Source organism: Anomaloglossus baeobatrachus, chromosome 3 (genome assembly GCF_048569485.1).
Source record: "Anomaloglossus baeobatrachus isolate aAnoBae1 chromosome 3, aAnoBae1.hap1, whole genome shotgun sequence".
NCBI classification, from domain to species: domain Eukaryota; kingdom Metazoa; phylum Chordata; class Amphibia; order Anura; family Aromobatidae; genus Anomaloglossus; species Anomaloglossus baeobatrachus.
The window spans coordinates 378791133-378814445 of NC_134355.1; the positions used below are offsets into that span (position 1 = coordinate 378791133).

Here is a 23313-nt window from a genome sequence, read left to right on the forward strand (position 1 = left end):
CCTAAAACAACCATACACAGCAATGTATCTTGCTGGTGTTAAACAAGAATCATAATTTGGCATTTGCTTTTAACATAAGTTAAACCCACATGGTGACTCATAACAGGGCTGCTTATGGGAAGTGGCCTATCATGATTTTACTTTTCCATAGAAAGGAAATAATATAGATGTATTATCCTCCATCTGCCCAATATTAATTTGGGACCGATGCTTAGTCCACACAATTATAAATAAATAAAAATGAATCCTCTCGTGATCATCATGCTGTAAATGTACCACCCATATATATCGGATCAATACAACCTCAAATATTCACCACTGACCACCTGTGCCCAAAAATTCCACATGATCAGTGTGGGGGATGGATATGTCCCCTATCCGGAGATGATTTTATTTATTTTAATTTCTCTCTATGACATACTTGCACAAGCTGTTTCATACTTCCTAGTCCAACCTCGCCCCCAGCACTGATTAGCAGCTGTCAACAATGTACACAGGAAGCTGCCAATGAGCGGTGTATGCAAGGTTAAGGCTAGTTTCACACTTGCGTTGTTTTCCTTCAGTCGCAATCCGCCATTTTGGAAACAGCGGAATCCATTAACGGATTCCGTTGCTTCCCATAGACTTACTTGTATGGACGACGGATTGCGACTGATGGACCTGCGTTGCTTCTGAGCGGAAGGAACGCAGCATGTAACTTTTTTGAGCGGCGGAATCCTTTTTTTTTTTTTTCACTGCGCATGCTCATCTTTTTTTTAAAATCACAGAAACTTTGTTTTGTCTCTCGGTGGCTGAGTGCTCAGCTGATCGCCTGGCAGCCGGCTTTTGAGAACGCTTAGCTGATCGCCCGGCAGCCGGCTTTTGAGAACGCTCAGCTGATCGCCCGGCAGCCGGCTTTTGAGAGCGCTAAGCTGATCGCCTGGCAGCCGGCTTTTGAGAACGCTTAGCTGATCGTCCGGCAGCCGGCTTTTGAGAGCGCTAAGCTGATCGCCCGGCAGCCGGCTTTTGAGAGCGCTAAGCTGATCGCCCGGCAGCCGGCTTTTGAGAGCGCTAAGCTGATCGCCCGGCAGCCGGCTTTTGAGAGCGCTAAGATGATCGCCCGGCAGCCGGCTTTCGAGAGGGCTCAGCTGATCACCCGGCAGCCGGCTTTCGAGAGGGTTTAGCTGATCGCCCGGCAGCCGGCTTTTGAGAGCGATCAGCTGATCGCCCGGCAGCCGGGTGATCAGCTGATCGTTCACAATAGTCTGCCGCCGGTAAAACTGTAAAAAAAAAAAAAAACAAACAAAAAAAAAAACAACAGATTTTGTTGTTTTGTACGATCTGTTGTACCACTATATGCAACGCATCCGTAACACAACGCAATGCAACGGATGCCGTTCAACGCAAGTGTGAAACTAGCCTAACAGGGCTCAGCATTGTGAGCTTTTCTACATCTGCAGGAGAGAAATCTGTGATTCTTTCCCAACTGCTGCACCCATTAAACATAGTTTCTTGAATGAGATCTATGTAGAAGTTTTTTTTAACTCGCTTTTGTTATCCGTTTATGCAAAGTATACTGAAACAAAACTTACTATTAAGTGAATTTGTCAACAGGGTTTGGTTATGGTATCCGATAACTGCATGATTTATTACTTAGGATCACGTCACACGTAGCGACAATCCAGCGATCCGACCTGGCAGGGATCGATGGAGCGTCGCTGGTAAGCTGTCAATCAGGCAGATCTCCACAGCGATCAGAGACCAGCCACCAGTGTAACGACGCTGTGCTTGGTAGCCAGGGTACACATCGGGTAACTTTGCAAAGCGCTTTGCATAGTTACCCGATGTGTACCTTGGCTACGTGTGCAGGGAGCCAGCGTCTGGTAGACTGTAACCGGCGGTACGCTGGTAACCATGGTACACATCGGGTAACTAAGCAAAGCGCTTGCATAGTTACCCGGTGGGTAGCATGGTTACCAGCGTACCGCCGGTTACCTGCACATTCAGATCGTTGCTCTGCCGCCGTCAAACACGCCGATGCGTGCTGCACAGCGGGAGACCAACGAGCAAAAAATGGTCCTGATCGTTTTGTAACGATCAGTGACCTCGCAGCAGGGGCCCGCTCGCTGCTGGTTGTCACACACGGCGATCTCGCTGTGTGTGACAGGGGCGTTACTGGATTGCTTGGTGCAGTTTTGATAAAATCTCTGTTGTAGATGTAGCCGTGCTATGAATGCTGAACTGTGTATAATTCTGCCCACACCACCGAGTACACTGTGCATTGTCAGCAACTGGGTTACCCAGATTAGCTAGACTGTTTTGCACACGATATCTTATCCTCTTCTGATTAAACACTGATTGTATTAAAACTACAGCACAATGGTCTAATAAGAGACATATCACTGAAATCAGGGTCATTGCTACTAAATTATGCTGCTTTCAGATTAAATAGCAAATTAAGGTACCGTCACACATAACGAGATCGCTAGCGAGATCGCAGCTGAGTCACGGTTTCCGTGACGCAGTAGCGATCCCGTTAGTGATCTCGTTATGTGTGACACCTACCAGCGATCAGGCCCCTGCTGTGAGATCTCAGTCGTTGCAGAATGGTCCAGGCCATTTTCTTCAAAGGCGATGTCCTGCTGGGCAGCACACATCACTGTGTTTGACACTGTGTGACAGGGTCACAGTGATTGCTGAGATCGTTATACAGGTCGCTACTGCGACCTGTATTGTTCCTGCATCGCTGGTAAGATCTGACTGTGTGACATCTCACCTGCGACCTCCCAGCGACTTACCTGCGATCCCTATCAGGTCACATCGTTTTCGGGATTGCTGGTAAGTCGTTGTGTGTGACTGGGCCTTTACTGTTAGAATCTAATGACTGACACCACTCTATTCCCTTGGAAGTCCCTACATTTATTATTTACCTTTATCTAAACCAGACAAGCCCTTTAACCCCTTAGTGACGGAGCTAATTTTCACCTTAATGACCAGACCAAATTTTGCAATTCTGACCAGTGTCACTTCATGAGGTTATAACTCTGGAACGCTTCAACGGATCCCGGTGATTCTGAGATTGTTTTTTCGTCACATATTGGACTTCATGTTAGTACCAAATTTAGGACAATATTTTTTGCGTTTATTGAAGAAAAAAATTTAATATTGGCAAAAATTTTGAAAATTTAGCAATTTTCAACTTTTGAATTTTTATACCGTTAAACCAGAGATTTCTGTGACACAAAATAGTTAATAAATAACATTTCCCACATGTCTACTTTACATCAGCACAATTTTGGAAACAAAATTTTTTTTTGTTAGGAAGTTAGAGGGGTTCAAAGTTTATCAGCGATTTCTCATTTTTACATCAAAATTTACAAAACCATTTTTTTAGGGACCACATCACATTTGAAGTGACTTCAATAGGCCTAGATGACAGAAAATACCCAAAAGTGACACCATTATAAAAACTGCACCCCCCAAAGTACTCAAAACCACATTCAAGAAGTTTATTAACCCTTCAGGTGCTTCACATGAACAAAAGCAATGTGGAATGAAAAAAAGCAAAAATTAAATTTTACCTAAAAATGTTGCTCTAACCCAAATTTATTCACTTTTAGAAGACCTAACACAACAAAATGGACCCCAAAACTTGTTCCCCACTTTCTTATGAGTGCGCCGATACCCCACATGTGGTCAGAAACCTCTGTTTGGACAAATGGGAGGGCTCGGAACAGAAGGAGCAATATTTGAATTTTGGAAAGCAAATTTGGCTGAAATAGATTGCGGGCACCATGTTGCATTTACAGGTCCGCTAAGGTACCTAAACAGAAGAAACCCCTCACAAGTGACACCATTTTGGAAACTAGACCCCTCAAGGCTTCTATCTAGGGGTATAGTGAGCATTTTAGATCCACAGGTACTTCACAGATTTTGTTAACGTTACGTTGTCATATTGAAAATTTTAATAATTTTCTCAAAAATGTTGCTTTAGCATCAATTTTCTCACTTTTTCAAGAGGTAATTCCAAAAATGTGACCTCAAGGTTTGTTAACCACTTTTTTATGAGCGCGGTGATACCTCACATGTGGTCTGAAACCTTTGTTTGGACAAATGGGAGGGCTTGGAACGAAAGGAGCAATATTTGAATTTTGGAAAGGAAATTTGGCTGAAAAAGATTGCGGGCACCATGTCACATTTGGAGGACCCCTAAGGTACCTAAACAGCAGAAACCCCACACAAGTGACCCCATTTTGGAAACTAGGCCCCTCAAGGAATTTATCTAGATGTTTGGTGAGTACCCTGAACCCCCAGGTGCTTCACAGAATTTTATAACGTTGAGCCATGAAAAAAAAAAAAAAAATTTTTACCACAAAATGGTTATTTCAACCAGGTAGCTTTTTTTTTTTACAAGAGTAAAAGGAAAAAAATCAGCATAACATTTATTGTGCAATTTCTCCTGAGTTTGGCGATACCTTATATGTGGTGGAAATCAACTGTTTGGGCGCATGGCAGGGCTCGGAAGGGAAGGAGTGCCATTTGACTGCAAAATTGGCTGGAATCAATAGCGGACGCCAGGTTGCATTTGGAGAGCCCCTGAGGTGCCTAAACAGTGGCGGTCCCCCACAAGTGACTCCATTCTGGAAACAAGACACCTCAAGGCTTTTATCTAGGTGTATAGTGAGCAGTATGAATCCACGAATACTTCACAGAATTTGATAAGCTTAGGTTGCCATATTGAAAATTTTCATTTTTTTCACAAAAATGTTGCTTCAGCATCAAATTTCTCACTTTTTCAAGAGACAACAACAAACCGTGGACTTAACAGGTTGTTATCCAATGTCTTATGAGCACAGGGATACCCCACATGTGGCCAAAAACCTCTGTTTGGATAAATGGGAGGGCTTGGAATGGAAGCAGCACCATTTGAATTCTGGAAAAGTTGAAATAAATTGCGGGCACCATGTCACATTTGCAGGGCCCCTTGGGTACCTATACATTAGAAACCCCCACAAGTGACCCCATTTTGGAAACTGGATTTTATTCAGGAGTATAATAAGCATTTTGAATCCACAGGTACTTCACAAAAATGTTGCTGTAGCAACCAATGTCTCACTTTTAGGCTATGTGGCCATGAGCCAGTGACACGGCGTCTAGTACACAGTGTCAGCCTCCTGCAGAGATGTGAGTGTTGTCCACGGGAGAACGCAGCTGCCCATGCCCACGATTTGGGTTCAGGCCGCTGTGGAGCTCTATGCTACCTGCAGAGAACACTCATCTCCGCAGCATAAATTGACATGCTGAGGCTCGGGAAGCTGCGCCACAGGTCAGTTTATGTGGCGGAGAAAAGAAGCACATTGGGCAAGCACATTGGGCATGGGATTTCTAAAAATCCTTCCACTGTGCTTCTACTGCACAATGCAGCGTTATGGACACAGGGAAAACACTCTGCGCCCAAAACGCTGCAAATCCCGATTGTGGGCGCACAGCCTAAAATGCTACAATGGATGAATGGATACATGTCAAACATATATAACGTCCCACCCCCTGCATATTCTAAGCTGGCGCCCTTTAGCGCCTTTCATGTGGCACTAAAGGGTGCCTAGCCTTGTATTTAGACCCCCAAAAAAATAATAATTAAAATAAACGACGTGGGGTCCCCCCCATTTTTGATAGCCAGCTAGGGTAAAGCAGACAGCTGTAGCCTGCAAACCACAGCTGACAGCTTCACCTTGGCTGGTGATCAATTTGGAGGGCTCCCCAAGCGTTTTTTTTAAAAAAAAAAAAACGTGGGGTCCCCCCCAAATTAGATCACCAGCCAAGGTGAAGCGGACAGCTGGGGTCTGGTATTCTCAGGGTGGGAAGAGCCATGGTTATTGGACTCTTCCCAGCCTAAAAATAGCAGGCCGCAGCCGCCCCAGAAGTGGCGCATCCATTAGATGCGCCAATCCTGGCGCTTCGCCCCAGCTCATCCCGCGCCCTGGTGCGGTGGCAGACGGGGTAATATATGGGGTTGATACCAGCTGTAATGTCACCTGGCATCAAGCCCTGGGGTTAGTGATGACACGGCATCTAAACAGATACCCGACATCACTAACCCAGTCAAGTAATAGACAAAAAAAAAAAGACAAAAAAAAAATTTATTTGAAAAAAAAACTCCCCGAAACATTCCTCTTTCCCCAATTTATTGAAAATAAAGAAATTACGGTCGCTGTAATCCGCTGTAATCCGTGAGGTCCCACGCCGACTCTGGATCTTCTAGAATATGGGGGGCACGTTCAGGGAACGTATCCCCCATTTTCTGGAAGAGCAAGCTCTCCATGAGCAGTGTGGGTGCAGTAATCTGAGAATACTGCACTCACACTGCCCCGGTCCAACTTAGGGCAGAGTGACCTGCAGTAACCTCATTCCAGAATGAGGGGCACGCTCACAGAACGTACCCCCCATTTTCTGGAACAGCAGTCTCTCCATGTGAGGACCACACTCCTCACATGGAGAGACTGCTGATTACTGCACTCACTCTCCCCCGGTCCACAGTGGAGCAGCCTGTGCATCAGCGACGTCAGCGTCCCTGCAAGACTGACGTCGCTGATGCACAGGCTGCTCCACTGTGGACCGGGGGAGGAATCCAGCTGACAGCCGCTGTCTGCGCATGCGCCGTCAGCATTCAAGAAGGAGGCGGCGTGATCACGGGATGGATCACCAGACAGGTAACGTATGACCGGGGGCTGGGGGGGGGGTGATGGGGGGTGACCTAGTGGGACCTGGGGGGACCTGGGGACACCTTTCTGCCGCATGTGACGCGGGGGAGGGGGGGTGGCTCTGGAGACCCGGAGGGGGCTCCGGTGACCAGAGGACTCCGGTGGACCGGAGGAGGGGTCAGGGGGAGGACATTTCCCTCCGATCTGAAATGTTTGATCATTTCAGATCGGAGGGAAATGAATGCAGAGCCGGCGGCGGCAGTTTTCAGCGCGCGTCGGCGCCATCTTGCACGCTCCGGAGGGGGGCTCTGAAGAACTGGAGGGGGCTCCAGGGACCAAAGAGCTCCGGTGTACCGGAGGAGAGGTCAGGAGGGGGACATTTCCCTCCGATCTGAAATGTTTGATCATTTCAGATCGGAGGGAAATGAATGCAGAGCCGGCGGCGGCGGGAGTTTTCAGCGCGCGTCGGCGCCATCTTGGATTTTCCGGGGGGGGGGGGGGGGGGGGTTGGATGGATTTCTCCGGTACCGGGGGCTTTGGGGGCACTAAGGGCTCACATTTATTTCTCATCTGACATGTTTGATCACGTCAGATGAGAAATAAATAGATTTTACCAGCCATTTTTTTTTTTTTTATGTTGTCGCCGGTATACGGTGTATACCGGCGATCGCATTAACGGGGTGCATAAAAAACACCCCGATTCATAATCTGGGGGGTCTCAGCTACCCCCGGTAGCTGAAACCCCCGAGATTTTTCGTCACTGGGGGGCGCTACAGGGTTTTTCCGGCCTGACGTCTCAAGACGTCGGAACAGAATAAGTACCCTGTTTTTCCGACGTCTTGAGACGTTAGGCCGTCGCTATGTGGTTAAGCAAAAACTGTTTATACAACCTTGAATTTGGACGCTTCGAAAACTTGTCAAGTATGAAAGATAAAAAAAGTTATACATTTTATTATAGAAAATTTGAGAATAAATTAAAAATAGAGTAATGATAGATTTAAATAAGAAAAAGTGTTAGTGTACTCTTATAATGTGAAGTATTCAGCAGCTCTTTTTATTTCGTTCTTTTCCCTTAATTTCAAACGTTGCAGATACTTTTGATGTTGTGTAAACTGTAGCACTTTTCATTTTATGTTGAATGAAAGAAGATGCACAGTCTGCTGGATCCTCCCATTCTTTCATTTCCTCTTCTTTGATAAGGATTGCTTTTCCAAGTGATTGGCCAACAAGTCGACAAACGTCCTGGGCTTTGCGTCGTGCATTACTTACTGCATTGAGACATACTTGCCTCCTGGAATATATAATTTGACAGCTTTAATTGAACTGCTTATTGCATTTTTGCACTAGTAACAATTGACAAGCCATAAGGTGCAGTATAGAAGAGATTAGACCGTTTCACACCGCGGCGTTCTTGTCCCCATTCAATGGTCCTGCTGGGGCTTCCATCTGAACCGAGTTATGCGCCACTGACTATAATGGTGTAGACTGATTTGCAGTGTGCTCTGTTGGCCATTTTCAGAAGTATACGCTTACTAGAGGCGGACACCCAGACATAGTACACTGTGTCTGGGTGTCTGCCTCCAATAGGCGTATACTCTCGAATATGGTGCACGACAGACCACACAGTGACTCCGTTGGCGCATACGTCCTAAACCCATTTTCTTTATCACTTCATTGGGGGACACAGAGACCATGACCATGGGTTGTATGCTGCTGCCACTAGGAGGCGACACTAAGCAAAACAAGGAAAACTCATCCTATGCAGTATACACCCACCAACTGGCAATCATTCCTCAGTTTATAGGAGGTGGACACACTTGGGACTGCTCCCAGCCCCTTAGGTTTGTATTTTTAATTTTTTCTCTTTTTTCGTTCCAGACACAGATCGTCGGGCGACAGGGTGTAACAGCTCACCCTGCTCTCCCCCCTAGAGACCGGTCGCACAGAAGTGGGGTCCGTCCGCCACTTCCGTTGTCCTCCGTGTCTGTCTGGCAGGACCCTACCCCCCCTAACACTCAAGACTGGGGGGCATCCGCACAGAGGGACAGGCGGATGGTCCTTGCCCCCCTCCCCTGCACGCTCGCCCTCCACAGCCGGCCTGATCAGGGAGGGGAGACGAAGGATTACCTGAAGATACCAGTCTCCCTACGTTGTTCCCAGGAGACCAGGATCAAGCAGGATCAAGGAGGACTTTCAGCCGTCGGGACAGGTACCCATCCCTTGTCCCGGGTCATGGGGGGCTCCGTTTAGCTAAATTCAAAAAAAAAAAAAAAAAAAAGGAGGGGAAAAGAGGGAATTAGGATCCACTACATAGCTTACCCCTGGTCGGCACCCCTTCAGACAGGCTCTGCCCCCGCTCTCGTCCCCGGCGCCGTTCTCCGGCTTCCCCTGCGGCCTCATCCCAAAATTTAGCCCCCGGCTTCTCTCCAGGCCTAACTCCCGTCCGGCCACGCCCCCTCCCGGCCGGCCTATCGCGCGGGTCCTTTCTTTCCCAGCAGGCCCGCCCCAGGAACCAATCCCAGCAGGCCTCTGCGCGCCATTTTCTGCCCACTCACGGCCCTCGTTTCATCTAGCCAATGCCTGCTCCCTGCAGCGCGCCGTTTTTTCGCGCTTCTGTCCTGCTCCTCCCCCAGCCTGGACACCCTCAGCAGCGCCATTACAGCCTGCGATTTCCCTGGGCAGCGGCAGCGTTCCGGTGCAGCTTTCACAGAGTAACCTGCAGCTCTCCGGAGCCCCCACCTCTGCTCCTCCAGCCTGCAGCCTCAGACAGGACACTTGGGGCACCAGCGCCAGCACAGAACGCCAGAATCTGGGTAAGCTCTGCCACTGGGAGACAGATCCTTCCCCAGTCCCCATCCACCTGGCACCCTCTGCTCTATTCTCTCTCTCTCTCCCCCTCTCTGCTGTCCCATGTCCAGCACAAGAGCGACCCGCTCTCAGCCGCAGGCCATAGTACTTCACTTCGCCTGCACCGCTTGTCTAAAAAAGTTTCCCTCAGGGCAGTCCTCCCCCATCTGCCTAGCCTGTAGCACCCCTAGCATGACTACTATGGAGCCCCCCACCGCCCGTAACGAGGACTCGGCCCCAATGCCTAGGTGGGCCTCAGCTCTCTCTGTCCGTGGATAACTTAACTAAGAGGTCTCAAACCTTAGCCTCGGCCATAGAGCGTCTGCCTGCCTCCTGCTCTGGAGTCCCCCCGGTGACCCAGAGCGAGTCTGAGCCTGCAGCGTCACCAGCCCGGCAGGGCAGAACACGCAGGAGGTCTAGGAAGCGCCCCTTATCCGGGTCATCCTCCAGCTCCCCTAGCCCCTCTATGGTCTCCAGGGCAATACGCTCTCTATCTCCGCCTCATCTGCGGCAGCCCCAGATTCGGACCAGGACCCTGATTCTGACTCCGATCTGGATTCTGAGCGTATCTCCAAGCTGACCGGTATGATGGACAGTCTGGTCATTGCTGTCAATCAGACCCTAGAGGTGAAGGATGTAGATCCGGCTCCTACCAGTCAATCGGTCCCTTTCAAAAGGGCCAAGAAACTGCCAAGAAGCTTCGGCAACCACAGGGAATTTGAGGACGTTTTTTCCAGACAGTGGGAACATCCTGACAAACGTTTCCAGAAACGCAAGCGGGCACAGGTCCTTTATCCCTTTCCTCCGGAACTCCTTCAGAAGTGGTCAGTGGCCCCTTCAGTGGATCCTCCGATCTCCCGACTTTCGTCCAGCACCACCTTGCCGCTGTCTGATGGCTCCTCCCTTAAGGATCCCTTGGACAGGACCATTGAATCCTTAGCCAGGTCGGCCTTTGAAGCCTCCGGCTCCGCCATCACTCCAGCCTTTGCATCCACCTGGGTCTCCAAGGCTGTCTCCGCCTGGGCAAAGCTCCTTCGGTGTGGCATCCTGGCTGAAGCTCCCACCCTCGAGCTGGAAGATCTGGCAGACCAGATCGCACATGCCGGAAAGTACCTAGTTGCTGCGTCACTCGACTCTGCTGCTTCCGCAGCCCTGGCAGTCGGCAACGTTACTGCAATCCGCAGAGCCTTGTGGCTTAAAGCGTGGAACGCGGACTCAGCATCCAAAAAGTCCCTCACCAGTCTTCCCTTTTTTGGTGCCAGACTCTTCGGAGAAAAGCTGGACAAGATCATCTCTGAGGCTACGGGGGGCAAGAGTACCTTCCTTCCCCAACGGACAATCCCCCGTGCCCCTCCCAAACGACGGGCTTTTCCCTTTCGCCCCTTTCGTCAATTCTCCGCTGGCACCAATACACGTCGAGAGCGGTCCCCTGCACGTCAGGAGAGACGGAAACCCTCTTTTAAGGCAACACCCCACTGGCGTTCCTGGCGTTCCCGGCGTTCCCGTGGCCAGCAGTCCAAGCCCTCCAGCTCCAGATCCAACAGATTCTCCTCCGCATGACTGGGCCCCCGTCCCCGGATCCTCATCCAGGGTCGGCGGTCGTCTCCGCATGTTCAGAAGCGCGTGGCTTTCAGTGATAGACGACGCCTGGGTCCGAGACTTCGTCTCTCACGGCTACAAGATAGAGTTTTCTTCCCTCCCATGCTCGCGCTTCGTCAAGTCCAAACCCCCCAAGGATCCCTCTCTCACCAAGGGATTCTTCGCAGCCATCCAGTCCATGCGAGACTCTGGGGTCATCACCCCCGTCCCCCCTCAAGAGCGATTTCGAGGTTTTTATTCAAACCTATTTGTTGTCCCGAAGAAGAATGGCACATTCCGTCCCATTCTGGACCTGAAACGCCTCAACAGGCGGGTCCGTCTCCGGCGATTCCGCATGGAGTCGCTGCGCTCAGTGATAGCATCCATGGAACCCAGGGAGTTCCTTTGTTCGGTGGACATCCAGGACCCATATCTCCACATCCCGATCTTTCCAGCTCATCAGAGATTCTTACGCTTTGCGGTTCAGGAGCTACACTTTCAATTCACAGCCCTCCCATTCGGGCTCTCGACAGCGCCCAGAGTCTTCACCAAGGTGATGGCAACTGTCCTGGCTATTCTTCGGACCCGGGGAATTCTAGCCATTCCGTACCTGGACGACATTTTGATCAAGGCTCCCTCGGCGTCGGAATGCTGCGACAGTCTCAACATCACTCTGGATACTCTAACCCGTCTCGGCTGGTTGATCAACAGACAAAAGTCATCTCTGATCCCGGCTCAACGCATCTCATTCCTCGGCATGATCTTCGACACCACGCAGGCGAGGGTTCTTCTGCCCAAGGACAATATTTCAGCCATTCTCAGGGGGATCTGGAAGCTCCAACGCGCACCCCGTTGCTCTCTTCGGTACTGCATGAGCATTCTCGGGAAAATGGTGGCGTCAATGGAAGCGGTGCCCTACAGTCAATTCCATACTCGCCCTCTTCAGGGTCTCCTGCTAGCAACATGGGACAGGTCTCTTCTCTCCCTGGATTGGCCAATTGCGCTCCCTCCTCGAGTCAGAGAGTCATTGGAATGGTGGAAACGCTCTCCCCTCACCCTCCAAGGGAGATCTTTTCTTCCCCTTCGATGGAAGGTCATCACGACAGACGCCAGCCTGCTAGGCTGGGGAGCCACGTTCCAGGACCTTACAGTTCAGGGTCGCTGGACCGAGCCGTAGACCAAGCTTCCCATCAACATCTTGGAACTCAGGTCAGTTCGCCTGGCTCTATTTCATTGGAAGTCCCTGCTTCGCGGACACCCAGTTCGGGTACAGTCCGACAATGCGACCACTGTGGCCTACATAAACCATCAGGGCAGAACACGCAGCCGAGCGGCGATGAGGGAGGTATCTCAAATCCTCGACTGGGCCGAACAAAACATCCCAGCAATCTCAGCAGTCCACATTCCGGGAGTGGACAATTGGGCCGCCGACTTCCTCAGCCGAGAAGGACTCGACGCGGGAGAGTGGTCCCTCAATCCCAGAATCTTCCAGCAGATCTGCTCCAGGTGGGGGACCCCCGACGTGGATCTCCTGGCCTCCAGGTGGAATCACAAGGTGCCCCAGTTCGTCTCCAGAGCAAGAGACCCACTGGCGCTCGCAACGGACGCCCTAGTGATTCCCTGGTCGCAGTTCTCCCTGCCGTACCTTTTTCCTCCGCTTCCGCTTATTCGCAAGCTAGTCAAGAAGATCAAGGCGGAAGGAGTACCGGTGATTCTCGTGGCCCCAGATTGGCCCCGTCGCCCGTGGTACGCAGAGCTCGTGCACCTTCTCGCCGACGTTCCGTGGAGACTTCCAGACGTCCCGGACCTTCTCACTCAGGGACCTTTTCTTCACCAGAATTCACAGTCGCTCAATTTAACGGCATGACTGTTGAGGCCGCAGTACTAACTTCCTCTTCCCGCATCTATCACCGTACGTGGAAGGCCTATTTCCGCTGGTGCGAAGCTAACCAGTCACAGCCATGACCTTCTCCTTGCCAGTTCTGTTGTCCTTCCTGCATTCTGGTCTGGATGCAGGGTTAGCACTCACCTCTCTAAAGGGGCAAGTGTCTGCTCTTTCCATTCTCTTTCAAAGGAGGATTGCCTCTCGCTCTCAGGTTCGCACATTCATTCAGGGGGCTGCTCATTCGGTGCCCCCTGTTCAGCCTCCGGTGGAGCCCTGGGACCTCAACCTGGTTCTGTCTGTTCTCCAGCATTTCCCGTTCGAACCTATGCAGGAGGTGTCTCTAACGTTCCTCTCTTGGAAGATCGCCTTCTTAGTTGCCATCACGTCAATCAGGCGGGTATCTGAACTAGCAGCGCTTTCCTGCCGCTCTCCATATCTTGTCTTCCACCAGGATAAGGTAGTCCTCCGTCCGGTACCGTCCTTTCTGCCCAAGGTGGTCTCCTCTTTCCATCTCAACGAGGACATTGTTCTGCCCTCCTTTTGTCCGAAACCTTCGCACCCTCGTGAGGTTCTTCTCCACAAGCTGGACTTGGTCAGAGCTCTCCGCCTGTACATTTCCAGGACGTCTCAATTCAGACAGTCGGATTCCCTCTTTGTCCTTCCGTCCGGCCCGCGCAGAGGCCTACCTGCCTCCAAGTCCTCCATTGCGCGATGGATTCGCTCTGCCGTACTGGAAGCCTACCAGGTAAGAGGGAGAACGTGCCCACTCAGGATTACGGCCCATTCCACCAGGGCGGTGGGAGCCTCGTGGGCGGTCCGTCACCACGCTCCAGCGTCGCAGCTTTGCAAATCGGCCACCTGGTCTTCACTCCACACTTTCACAAAGTTCTACAGGGTCCACACTTTCGCATCCTCCGATGCGAGCCTCGGTAGACTAGTTCTGCAGGCTGCAGTGGACCGAGGTCAGCCCTGAGAGTAACATTAGACCCACCCGTGGGACTGCTTTAGGACATCCCATGGTCTCTGTGTCCCCCAATGAAGCGATAAAGAAAAGTAGATTTTGGGTAGTCACCGTAAAATCTCTTTCTTGGAGCCTTCATTGGGGGACACAGCACCCGCCCTTGTGTTGGACATATGTTACTGTTGAATGTTGAGTTTAATGTTCACTTCTGTAAGATTGTTCGTTCTTTACTGTTGTCTCCTATTGCTTTCTCACTAACTGAGGAATGATTGCCAGTTGGTGGGTGTATACTGCATAGGAGGAGTTTTCCTTGTTTTGCTTAGTGTCGCCTCCTAGTGGCAGCAGCATACAACCCATGGTTATGGTCTATGTGTCCCCCAATGAAGGCTCCAAGAAAGAGATTTTACGGTGAGTACCCAAAATCTACTTTTGCAAGGGGGGTTCGGACTGTACTACTGAATGGGGACAGGAACATAATGCGAATGCAGCCTTAGGGCTGAGGAGTCGGTAACCCAAGGCTCCAACACCTACTTTTCTAAAACCAACACCTTCATAAATGGTAATAATTAGTGATAACAAATAGATAGATCTATCATAGTTAGTCTAACACACACACACACACACACAGTGCCTTGAACAAGTACTTCTACTCCGTGAACTTTTCCACATTTTTTCCACGTTTCACCTGTAAACTTTAATGTATTTTATTGGGATTTTAATTGACATACCAACATAAAGTAGTAAGTATTTGTGAAGGTTAAAGGAAATGTTACTTGGTTTTCAAACTATATTTTAAAAATATAAATCTGAAAATGAATGTGACATGCATTTGTATTTAACCCCATGAGTCAATGAATTCTCATTTGGAATTTAGCGACTGAGATATTCAAACACAAATCTGCTTTGATCTAAACCATCCATTGTAGCCCTGGCAGTATGTTTGGGCCTATTGTCTGGAAGGTAAACATACGCCCCAGTCTCAAGTCTTTCTTCGGCGCTCCATTGGGAGACCCAGACGATTGGGGTGTATAGCACTGCCCTCCGGAGGCCACACAAAGCAATTACACTAAAAAGTGTAAGGCCCCTCCCCTTCTGGCTATACACCCCCAGTGGGATCACTGGCTCACCAGTTTTCAAGCTTTGTGCGAAGGAGGCACACATCCATGCATAAGCTCCACTGTTTAGTCAGCAGTAGCTGCTGACTATATCGGATGGAAGAAAAGAGGGCCCATACTAGGGCCCCCAGCATGCTCCCTTCTCACCCCACTTGCGGTTTGTAAGGTTGAGGTACCTATTGCTGGTACGGAGGCTGGAGCCCACATGCTGTTTTCCTTCCCCATCCCCCTGAGGGGCTCTGAGGAAGGGGGATCTTTCCGGCCACCAAGCCCTGAGGCCGGGCTCCATCCACAGACCCATAGAACCTGCTGGATGTGGAGCGGGAGTGCCGTTCAGGGACAAGGCCCTGCAACTTTCAGGTACTCTGTGTCCCCGTATGGCAGGCCACGCACACTCCAGGCTTGCTGGGTGTGCTAGTGCGCCGGGGACTGTAGCGCTGTGCGCTGGGCTTATAGTCCCTGCAGATTACTGGGGGACTTTACGTGTGGGGACCGCCGCGCCGACCGCCCCTGGAGCGGCGGCGCAGCTGCGACTTGTAGTGCGCCGGGGACGCGCCGACCGCGCTTTTACGGCGGCGGCGCTTCTAACTTTAGTCCCCGGCTTTTGCGGCCTAGCGCCGCTTCGTTCCCGCCCCCACCCTGTCACTCAGGGACAGGGAGAGACGCTGTTCTATAGCAGCGCCGAGGGCTGGAGCCTTATTTGCATTCTCCAGCCCCCTTCACTAGACACAGTGGGCGCCGGGTTCCCGCTCTTGTCTCGGGCACGCCCTCGGCCCGCCCCTCCCCTCTGGACGCCGGCAGCCATTCCGGCACGCAGAGCGGGAAAACGGAGACAAGCGCTGAGCTACCAGCACAGGATTCCGGCGCCACACACCCGCTTTTGTGCGGGCGGTAAGCGGCAACTAAAGTGCTGACCCACTAATGCCGAAGTGTCCTGTTGTACTTTTGTACGGTCGCTATTCAGGATGCAGACCTAGAAACAGCAGCAAAAGATCAGGGGTGCTAAAGCACAGACTCTATATGCTGCTTGTCTTGCATGTGCTGCAGTGTCATGTGTCCTTTATGCTTGTATGCTTTACATTGCACTGTAAGGGCTATTCTTGGCTGTCTACCCGCCTAGATGGCTAGACAGCGGCAGCAAACAGCAATGGTGCTAAGGCACAAGCTTTCAATGCTGCTTGGATTGCATGTACTGCAGAGTTTGTTTTCATGCTTGTACATTCACTGCATGTCGCTATTCTTGGCTAATGCTCCTTGATGACTAGACAACAGCAGCAGAAAAGCAAGGGTGCTAAGGCACAAGCTTTCAATGCTGCTTGGATTGCATGTGCTGCAGTGGTTATTTTCATGCTTGTATGCTATACATTCACTGTATGTCGCTTTTCTTGGCTAATGCTCCTGAATAACTAGACAACGGCAGCAGAAAAGCAAAGGTGCCAAGGCACAGGCTTTCTATGCTCCTTGTACTGCATGTGCTGAAGTGTTTATTGTACTTCATGCTTGTATGCCATACATTGCACTGTACGGTCGCTATTCTTGGCTAATGCTCCTAGATGGCTAGACAGCAACAGCAAAAAAAAAAAAAAAAAAAAACAGCATGGGTGCCAAGGCACAGGCTTTCTATGCTGCTTGTACTGCATGCGATACTGTTCCAGGACCCCCAGTGTGTGCAATTACTCAACGGGGTCTCTGCTACAGGTGGCCAAAAGAACCACCTGTGATCCCTGTCCAGGGACAGGGACGGAGTTGCAGTTTCCGCTGATATATTGTCTGTGACTATGACTAACATCTTACAGACTTTGCAGTCCAGACAGACCTTGGGCAATGTTGATTCAATGCCCCTGGCCACCCTGATTTCGAAACAAATCATGGCTCCAGGAGGGTCCCATGCATCCCAGGGTGCAGGCTCTGACACGGACGACAGTCCCAGACGGCCTAAGCGAGCTCCCTAAGAACGGCCCTCGACTTCATCACAGTACTCTCTGTATGATGATGCAGACGTAGCTGTTCAGGACTCTGATCCTGAGACCGCTCTCAATCCGGATACACCGGATGGTGACGCTATAGTGAATAATCTTATAGCGTCCATCAATGGAAGGTTGGGTATTTCTCCCTCAACTCCTCCAGTGGAGGGGTCAGCTTCACAGCAGAAGAAATCCCTATTTCGGTATCTCAAGCGTATATTGAGTACTTTTCTGGTCACTCTGACTCCAGAGAAGCAGTCCAGGAACACCACGCTTATCCCGATAAGCGTTTTCTCCAACCGTATTGAGGATACGCGTTGTCTCTTCCCCCCTGACGTGCTCAAGCGCTCCAAGGGTGGATCCCCCAATCTCCAGGCTTGCGGCTAGATCTATAGTTGCAGTGGAAGATGGGACTTCACTTAAAGATGCCATTGACAGACAGATAGCCCTCTGGTTGCAATCTGTCTATGAAGCTATCGGCGGGTCGGTTGCCCCGGCATTCGCAGCCATAGAGGCACTCCAAGCTATTTCAGCTAGTATTGCGCAGAGGGACGCGGTCACATGTACATCTGAATTCTACGGCCCTGAACCTACTGTGTGGCCATTGCGTCCTAGATCCTAGTGTCCTCAGGATTATCCCAAGGGGTCGTTGCCACCATGAGACAGGCTATGAAGCCCACGTCTGCTAAGATCTACCACGGAAGTGGAAGATTTTCTTTTACTGGTGCTCTGTACAAGGAGTGTCCCCCTGGCCATTGGCATTGCCTACTTTTCTTTCCTTCCTGCAATCTGGGTTGGAAAAGGGCTTGTCGCTCGGCTCCCTTAAAGGGCAAGTCTCGGCGCTATTGGTGTTTTTTCAGAAGCGTCTAGCACGACGTCCGCAGGTACGCACGTTCCTGCAGGGGGTTTGTCATATCGTCCCCCCGTACGAGCGGCCGTTAGATCCATGGGATCTGAACAGGGTACTAGTTGCTCTCCAGAAGCCGCCTTTCGAGTCTCTGACGGATGTTTCACTCTCTCGACTATCACAGAAAGTGGCCTTTCTGGTAGCGATCACGTCTCTTCGGAGAGTGTCTGAGCTAGCAGCGCTGTCATCCAAGGCTCCCTTCCTGGTGGTCCACCAGGACAAGGTAGTGCTGCGCCCCATTCAGGAGTTTCTCCCTAAGGTAGTATCCTCGTTTCATATTAATCAGGATATCTCCTTACCTTCCTTTTGTCCTCATCCGGTTCACCGGTATGAAAAGGATTTACATTTGTTAGATCCGGTGAGAGCACTCAGAATCTACATTTCCCGCACGGCGCCCCTGCGCCGCTCTGATGCACTCTTTGTCCTTGTCGCTGGTAAGCGCAAAGGGTCACAGGCTTCCAAAGCCACCCTGGCTCGATGGATCAAAGAACCAATTCTTGAAGCCTACCGTTCTGCTGGGCTTCCGGTTCCATCAGGGCTGAAGGCCCATTCTACCAGAGCCGTGGGTGCGTCCTGGGCATTACGACACCAGGCTACGGCTCAACAGGTGTGCCAGGCAGCCACCTGGTCGAGTCTGCACACTTTCACCAAACATTATCAGGTGCATACCTATGCTTCGGCGGACGCCAGCCTAGGTAGAAGAGTCCTGCAGGCGGCAGTTGCCTCCCCGTAGGGGAGGGCTGTCTTTGCAGCTCTAACATGAGGTATTTCTTTACCCACCCAGGGACAGCTTTTGGACGTCCCAATCGTCTGGGTCTCCCAATGGAGCGCCGAAGAAGAAGGGAATTTTGTTACTTACCGTAAATTCCTTTTCTTCTAGCTCCTATTGGGAGACCCAGCACCCGCCCTGTTGTCCTTCGGGATTTTTGGTTGTTTTTCGGGTACACATGTTGTTCATGTTGAATGGTTTTCAGTTCTCCGACGTATCTTCGGAGTGAATTTGTTTAAACCAGTTATTGGCTTTCCTCCTTCTTGCTTTTGCACTAAAACTGGTGAGCCAGTGATCCCACTGGGGGTGTATAGCCAGAAGGGGAGGGGCCTTACACTTTTTAGTGTAATTGCTTTGTGTGGCCTCCGGAGGGCAGTGCTATACACCCCAATCGTCTGGGTCTCCCAATAGGAGCTAGAAGAAAAGGAATTTACGGTAAGTAACAAAATTCCCTTCTTTGCAGCATCTAACATATTCTCCTCCAGGACTGCACTGTAATTAAACTCCATCCATCTTCCCATCAACTCTGACCAGTTTCCGTGTCCCTGCTGAAGAAAAGCATCGCAACAACACAACGTTACTTCCACTATATTTGACGTGGGGATGGAGTTTTCAGGGTGATGTGCAGTGTTAGTTTTCCACTATGCATAGCGTTTTGTAGAGTATACAACTAATAGTTGTTCTGTGGACAAATTCTTACACTTGAGCTGTGGATCTGTGCAGCTCCTCCACAGTAACCATGGGCTTCTTGGCTGCTTTTCTCACTAGTGCTCTCCTTGCTTGGGTTATCAATTTAGGTGAATAGCAATGTCAGGGTAGGTTTACAGTTGTGCCATACTACTTCTAGAAAAATTGAACAGTGCTTCGTAATATGTTCAGAGCTTGGGCTATTTTTTTTAAACCTAACCCTGCTTTACTTTTCTCCACAACTTTTATCCCTCACCTGTTAAGTGTGTTCCTTGGGTTTCTGGATTCTATTTGATTCTTAATGTCCTCAAAGAAACCTCTGAAGCCATCACAGAACAGCTGTAGTTCTACTGTGAACAGATTACACACAGCTCACTCAATTTACTAATTGTGACTTTTGGAGGCAATTGGTAACACAGGATTTTATTTAGAGTTATCAGACTATAGGGGACGGAACAAAATTGCACATCACAATTTTCAGATTTGTATTTTGTAAACCTTTCGAAACACATGTATAATTTCCTTTACACTTCAAATATTTGCCAATTTGTGTTGGTATATCACATAAGATCCCAATAAAATACATTTATTTGTGGGTATAATGTGAAAAAAATTGGAAAAGTACCTTGGATAGATAATACTAACTATACATATGTTTTAAGTTCTGACATTTCTAAACTTGGATAAATTCCTAAGAATGGTAAAAGGTGTTTTCTGGTTTCGAAAAACCCCTGAGGGCTGCCGATTGTTTACTTTTCAGACAAACTGTGCTTTACTTCTCCTCCCCAAGTCCAGAGCTGAGCCTCCACCAGTGGCTTGTGTCATCAACTCGGGCAGTGCCATTGAGATCTGGGATTGGTTGCAGCGCTCTCACAGGAACAAAATTCCAAGTGTGTTGAAATTGCATAGAAAGTGCTATTCCCCAACTGATTTTTGTTGTTCTTTTATTTACCATGTTTACTATATGGTAAAACTATATGGAGAGAAGGTATGCACACCAGTGACTATGTAAGGGGAATATATGAAAAGCAGAAACTGCTGTGTGAATACTGACATGAAAAATTCAATAGTTATATGTAAGAATGAAAGTATGAAAAATGGAATCTGCATTACTGCCATGAACATATGGCAGTAATGCAGATTCCATTTTTCATACTTTCATTCTTACATATAGCTATTGGATTTTTCATGTCAGTATTCACACAGCAGTTTCTGCTTTTCATATATTCCCCTTACATAGTCATGCGAGCCCGCATCAAGGGCAGGGACAGGACTTTTGACATACACTTAAGTCAAAAATCGTGAAGGGGTTAAAAAAAAATTCAATAATAAAACTGTTTTATTTTTTTTAGCTTTTTCTGCGGACTACAACCCTGGAAGACAATTTAGGGTACCTCTATATTCAGTCATTATAGTAATGAAATACCTTAATATTTCCATGTTCTCAGGAGAGTGATAGAAGTGGGGCGGAGAAATGCAAACCGAACTGGACAGCTTTTCTATAAGCAGGTTACAAATGTTCTGCAGCTTTTCAAAATCCTGGAATTCTACACAAACCTAAAAACAAAACAAGTTGATAGCTCCACAACTTTAGTTCTAGTGACTGTATACAAGAATGGAACGATAGAAATATAGTAGATATGCCTGTTTTGGGATTTAGGCTAGCCTAAATAAGTTACGTTCATCTGCTATTTTTTGTCTTTATGAAAAGTAGAAACTGTTACTAAGATCTTTTCCGACTTTGATGACCTAAAGGTAAACAGAATCCCATAATTTACATTATCCTCTGTGGAATGGCAAAATGAGCAATTATGGAGGTCTCACAATATACATCTAAGGCCCTGTGCGCACACTGCGTTTTTACCCGCGGTTTTGCTGCAGAAATTTCTTGAGAAATGTTTGTAACCTTTCTGCAGACATTTTCCAGCAAAACCTATGGGAAAAAAAAAAAATAGCTGTGCGCACACTGCGTTTTTTTCTTAAGAAAATTCTTTCTGCAGAATTTCTTGAGAAAATTTCTTGAGAAAATGTGCATGTCACTTCTTTTCCGCAGGTACCTGCGGTATTTCACTCCATTCACTGTAATGTAATCGCGAAATACCGCAGGTAGCAAATGATGTGCGGTATACCCTCGGTATAGCCACAGTTTACCTGCGGTAATGTTCATCACTACCCTGCATTTTGCAGGGAAGTGATGTCATTATGACAGGAAGAGGAAGCGGAGCAGAGTAAACACACATATCACACTCCCTGGACGCTGCACGGAAGCACTTCCGTGTGACCTCCATCGGGTGCCCGTGCAGTCAGTGTCCTGCTCCAGCCCCGCGGCTGCCTGCACTGCAGGGTCAGTGTCTGCCCGCACTGCAGTATCAGCAGCTTCTCACACTGCAGTGCTGGCAGCCGCGGGGATGATGAGCGCTGCTGTCAGGAGGTTAGATGAGATCATTACCTGCTGTGACGATCTCCTGCTCTCCTGACGTCACCGCTGTCACTGCCTTCTATGCCCGTCTCGCGGGCGGCCCGAGACTGTTACTAGCGGTGACGTCACGGGCTCTCGCGATACTGCTGAGAACGTGGTGGGCATAGAAGTCAGTGACAGTGCCGACGGCAGGAGATCGTCACTGCAGGTAATGATCTCCTCTAACCTCCTGACAGCAGCGCTCGTCATCCCCTGCAGTGACCTGGGCTGACATGATGTTAGCTCAGGTCACTGCACTACTCTCCCAGCCAATGGGGAACATTTTGTTCTTAATTGACTAGGACAGTGACTATGGTATGGATCGTCGTGGGACCCCCTTATTGGATTACGCCGGATCTGGAATTGATTGTTCTTTTCAATAAATTGGTGAAAGAGGGAATGTTTTGGGGAGTGTTTTTTCAAATAAAACTTTTGTCAATTTTTTTTTTTTTTATTACTGACTGGGTTCGTGATGTCAGGTATCTGATAGACGCGTGACATCACTAACCCCAGGGCTTGATGCCAGGTGACATTACATATCTGGTATTAACCCCATATATTACCCAGTTTGCCACCACACCAGGGCAATGGGATGAGTTGGGGCAAAGCGCCAGGATTGGCACGTCTAATGGATGCGCCACTTCTGGGGCAGCTGTGGCCTGCTATTTTTAAGCTGGGGAGTGTCCAATAACTGTGGCCCTCCCTCGTCTGAGAATACCAGACCCCACAGCTGTCAGCTTTACCTTGGCTGGTGATCCAATTTTGGGGACACCCCACGTTTTTTGTTTTAAATTATTATTTAATGTAAAATAACAGCGTGGGGCGCCCTCTGTTTTGGATTACCAGCCAAGGTAAAGCTGCCAGCTGTGGTCTGCAGGCTGCAGCTGTCTGCTTTACCCCAGCTGGCTACAAAAGATAGGGGGGACCCCACGTCATTTTTTTTTAAATGATTTATTTTTTGGCTAAATACAAGGCTAAGCACCCTTTAGTGCCACATGAAAGTCACTAAAGGGTGCCAGCTTAGAATATGCAGGGGGGTGGGACATTATATAGGTCTTTCTCATCTATTAGCTATCTATCTATTCATCTATCCATTATGTCTATTATCTATGTATCTATTTCTCTCTCTATCTATTCATCTATCCATCTTTCCCTCTATCCATTATCTGTCTATCAATTATCTATTATCTATATTATTTATTGCAGCTACAGCATAAAAAAAACGCAGGGACCAACCTGCGGCAAAAACGCATGCGTTTTTCCCGCGGTTTTGGTGCGTTTTTTACCACAGGTCCGGTAATCTTCAACTCCCAGAAGTTTCTCAAGAAATTTTCTTGAGAAAAATCACTTTTCTAGTGGGCACATAGCCTTAGACAGCTGTCTGCGACTCCTATAGACTTAATGGTGCTACAGGATGCTTGCTTCAACCACTGTTACCTTCAAAGTCATTCTCTCTGTCATA

The 23313-nt window shown here is 49.1% G+C and overlaps 1 protein-coding gene across 1 annotated transcript in view; it reads right to left on the minus strand.

Moving 5' to 3' along the window:
• Positions 1–7615: 7615 nt before the first annotated feature.
• The window catches only part of IRAK1BP1 (interleukin 1 receptor associated kinase 1 binding protein 1), a 36055-nt gene continuing 20357 nt past the window's right edge, over positions 7616–23313 (minus strand). Inside the window, exons 3-4 of the mRNA XM_075338431.1 lie at positions 20820–20950; positions 7616–7971 (exon numbers count right to left, since the gene is read on the minus strand). Of these exons, the coding sequence (XP_075194546.1) occupies positions 7722–7971; positions 20820–20950 (381 nt within the window). The 3' untranslated portion in view covers positions 7616–7721. The remainder of the gene's footprint in view (positions 7972–20819; positions 20951–23313) is intronic.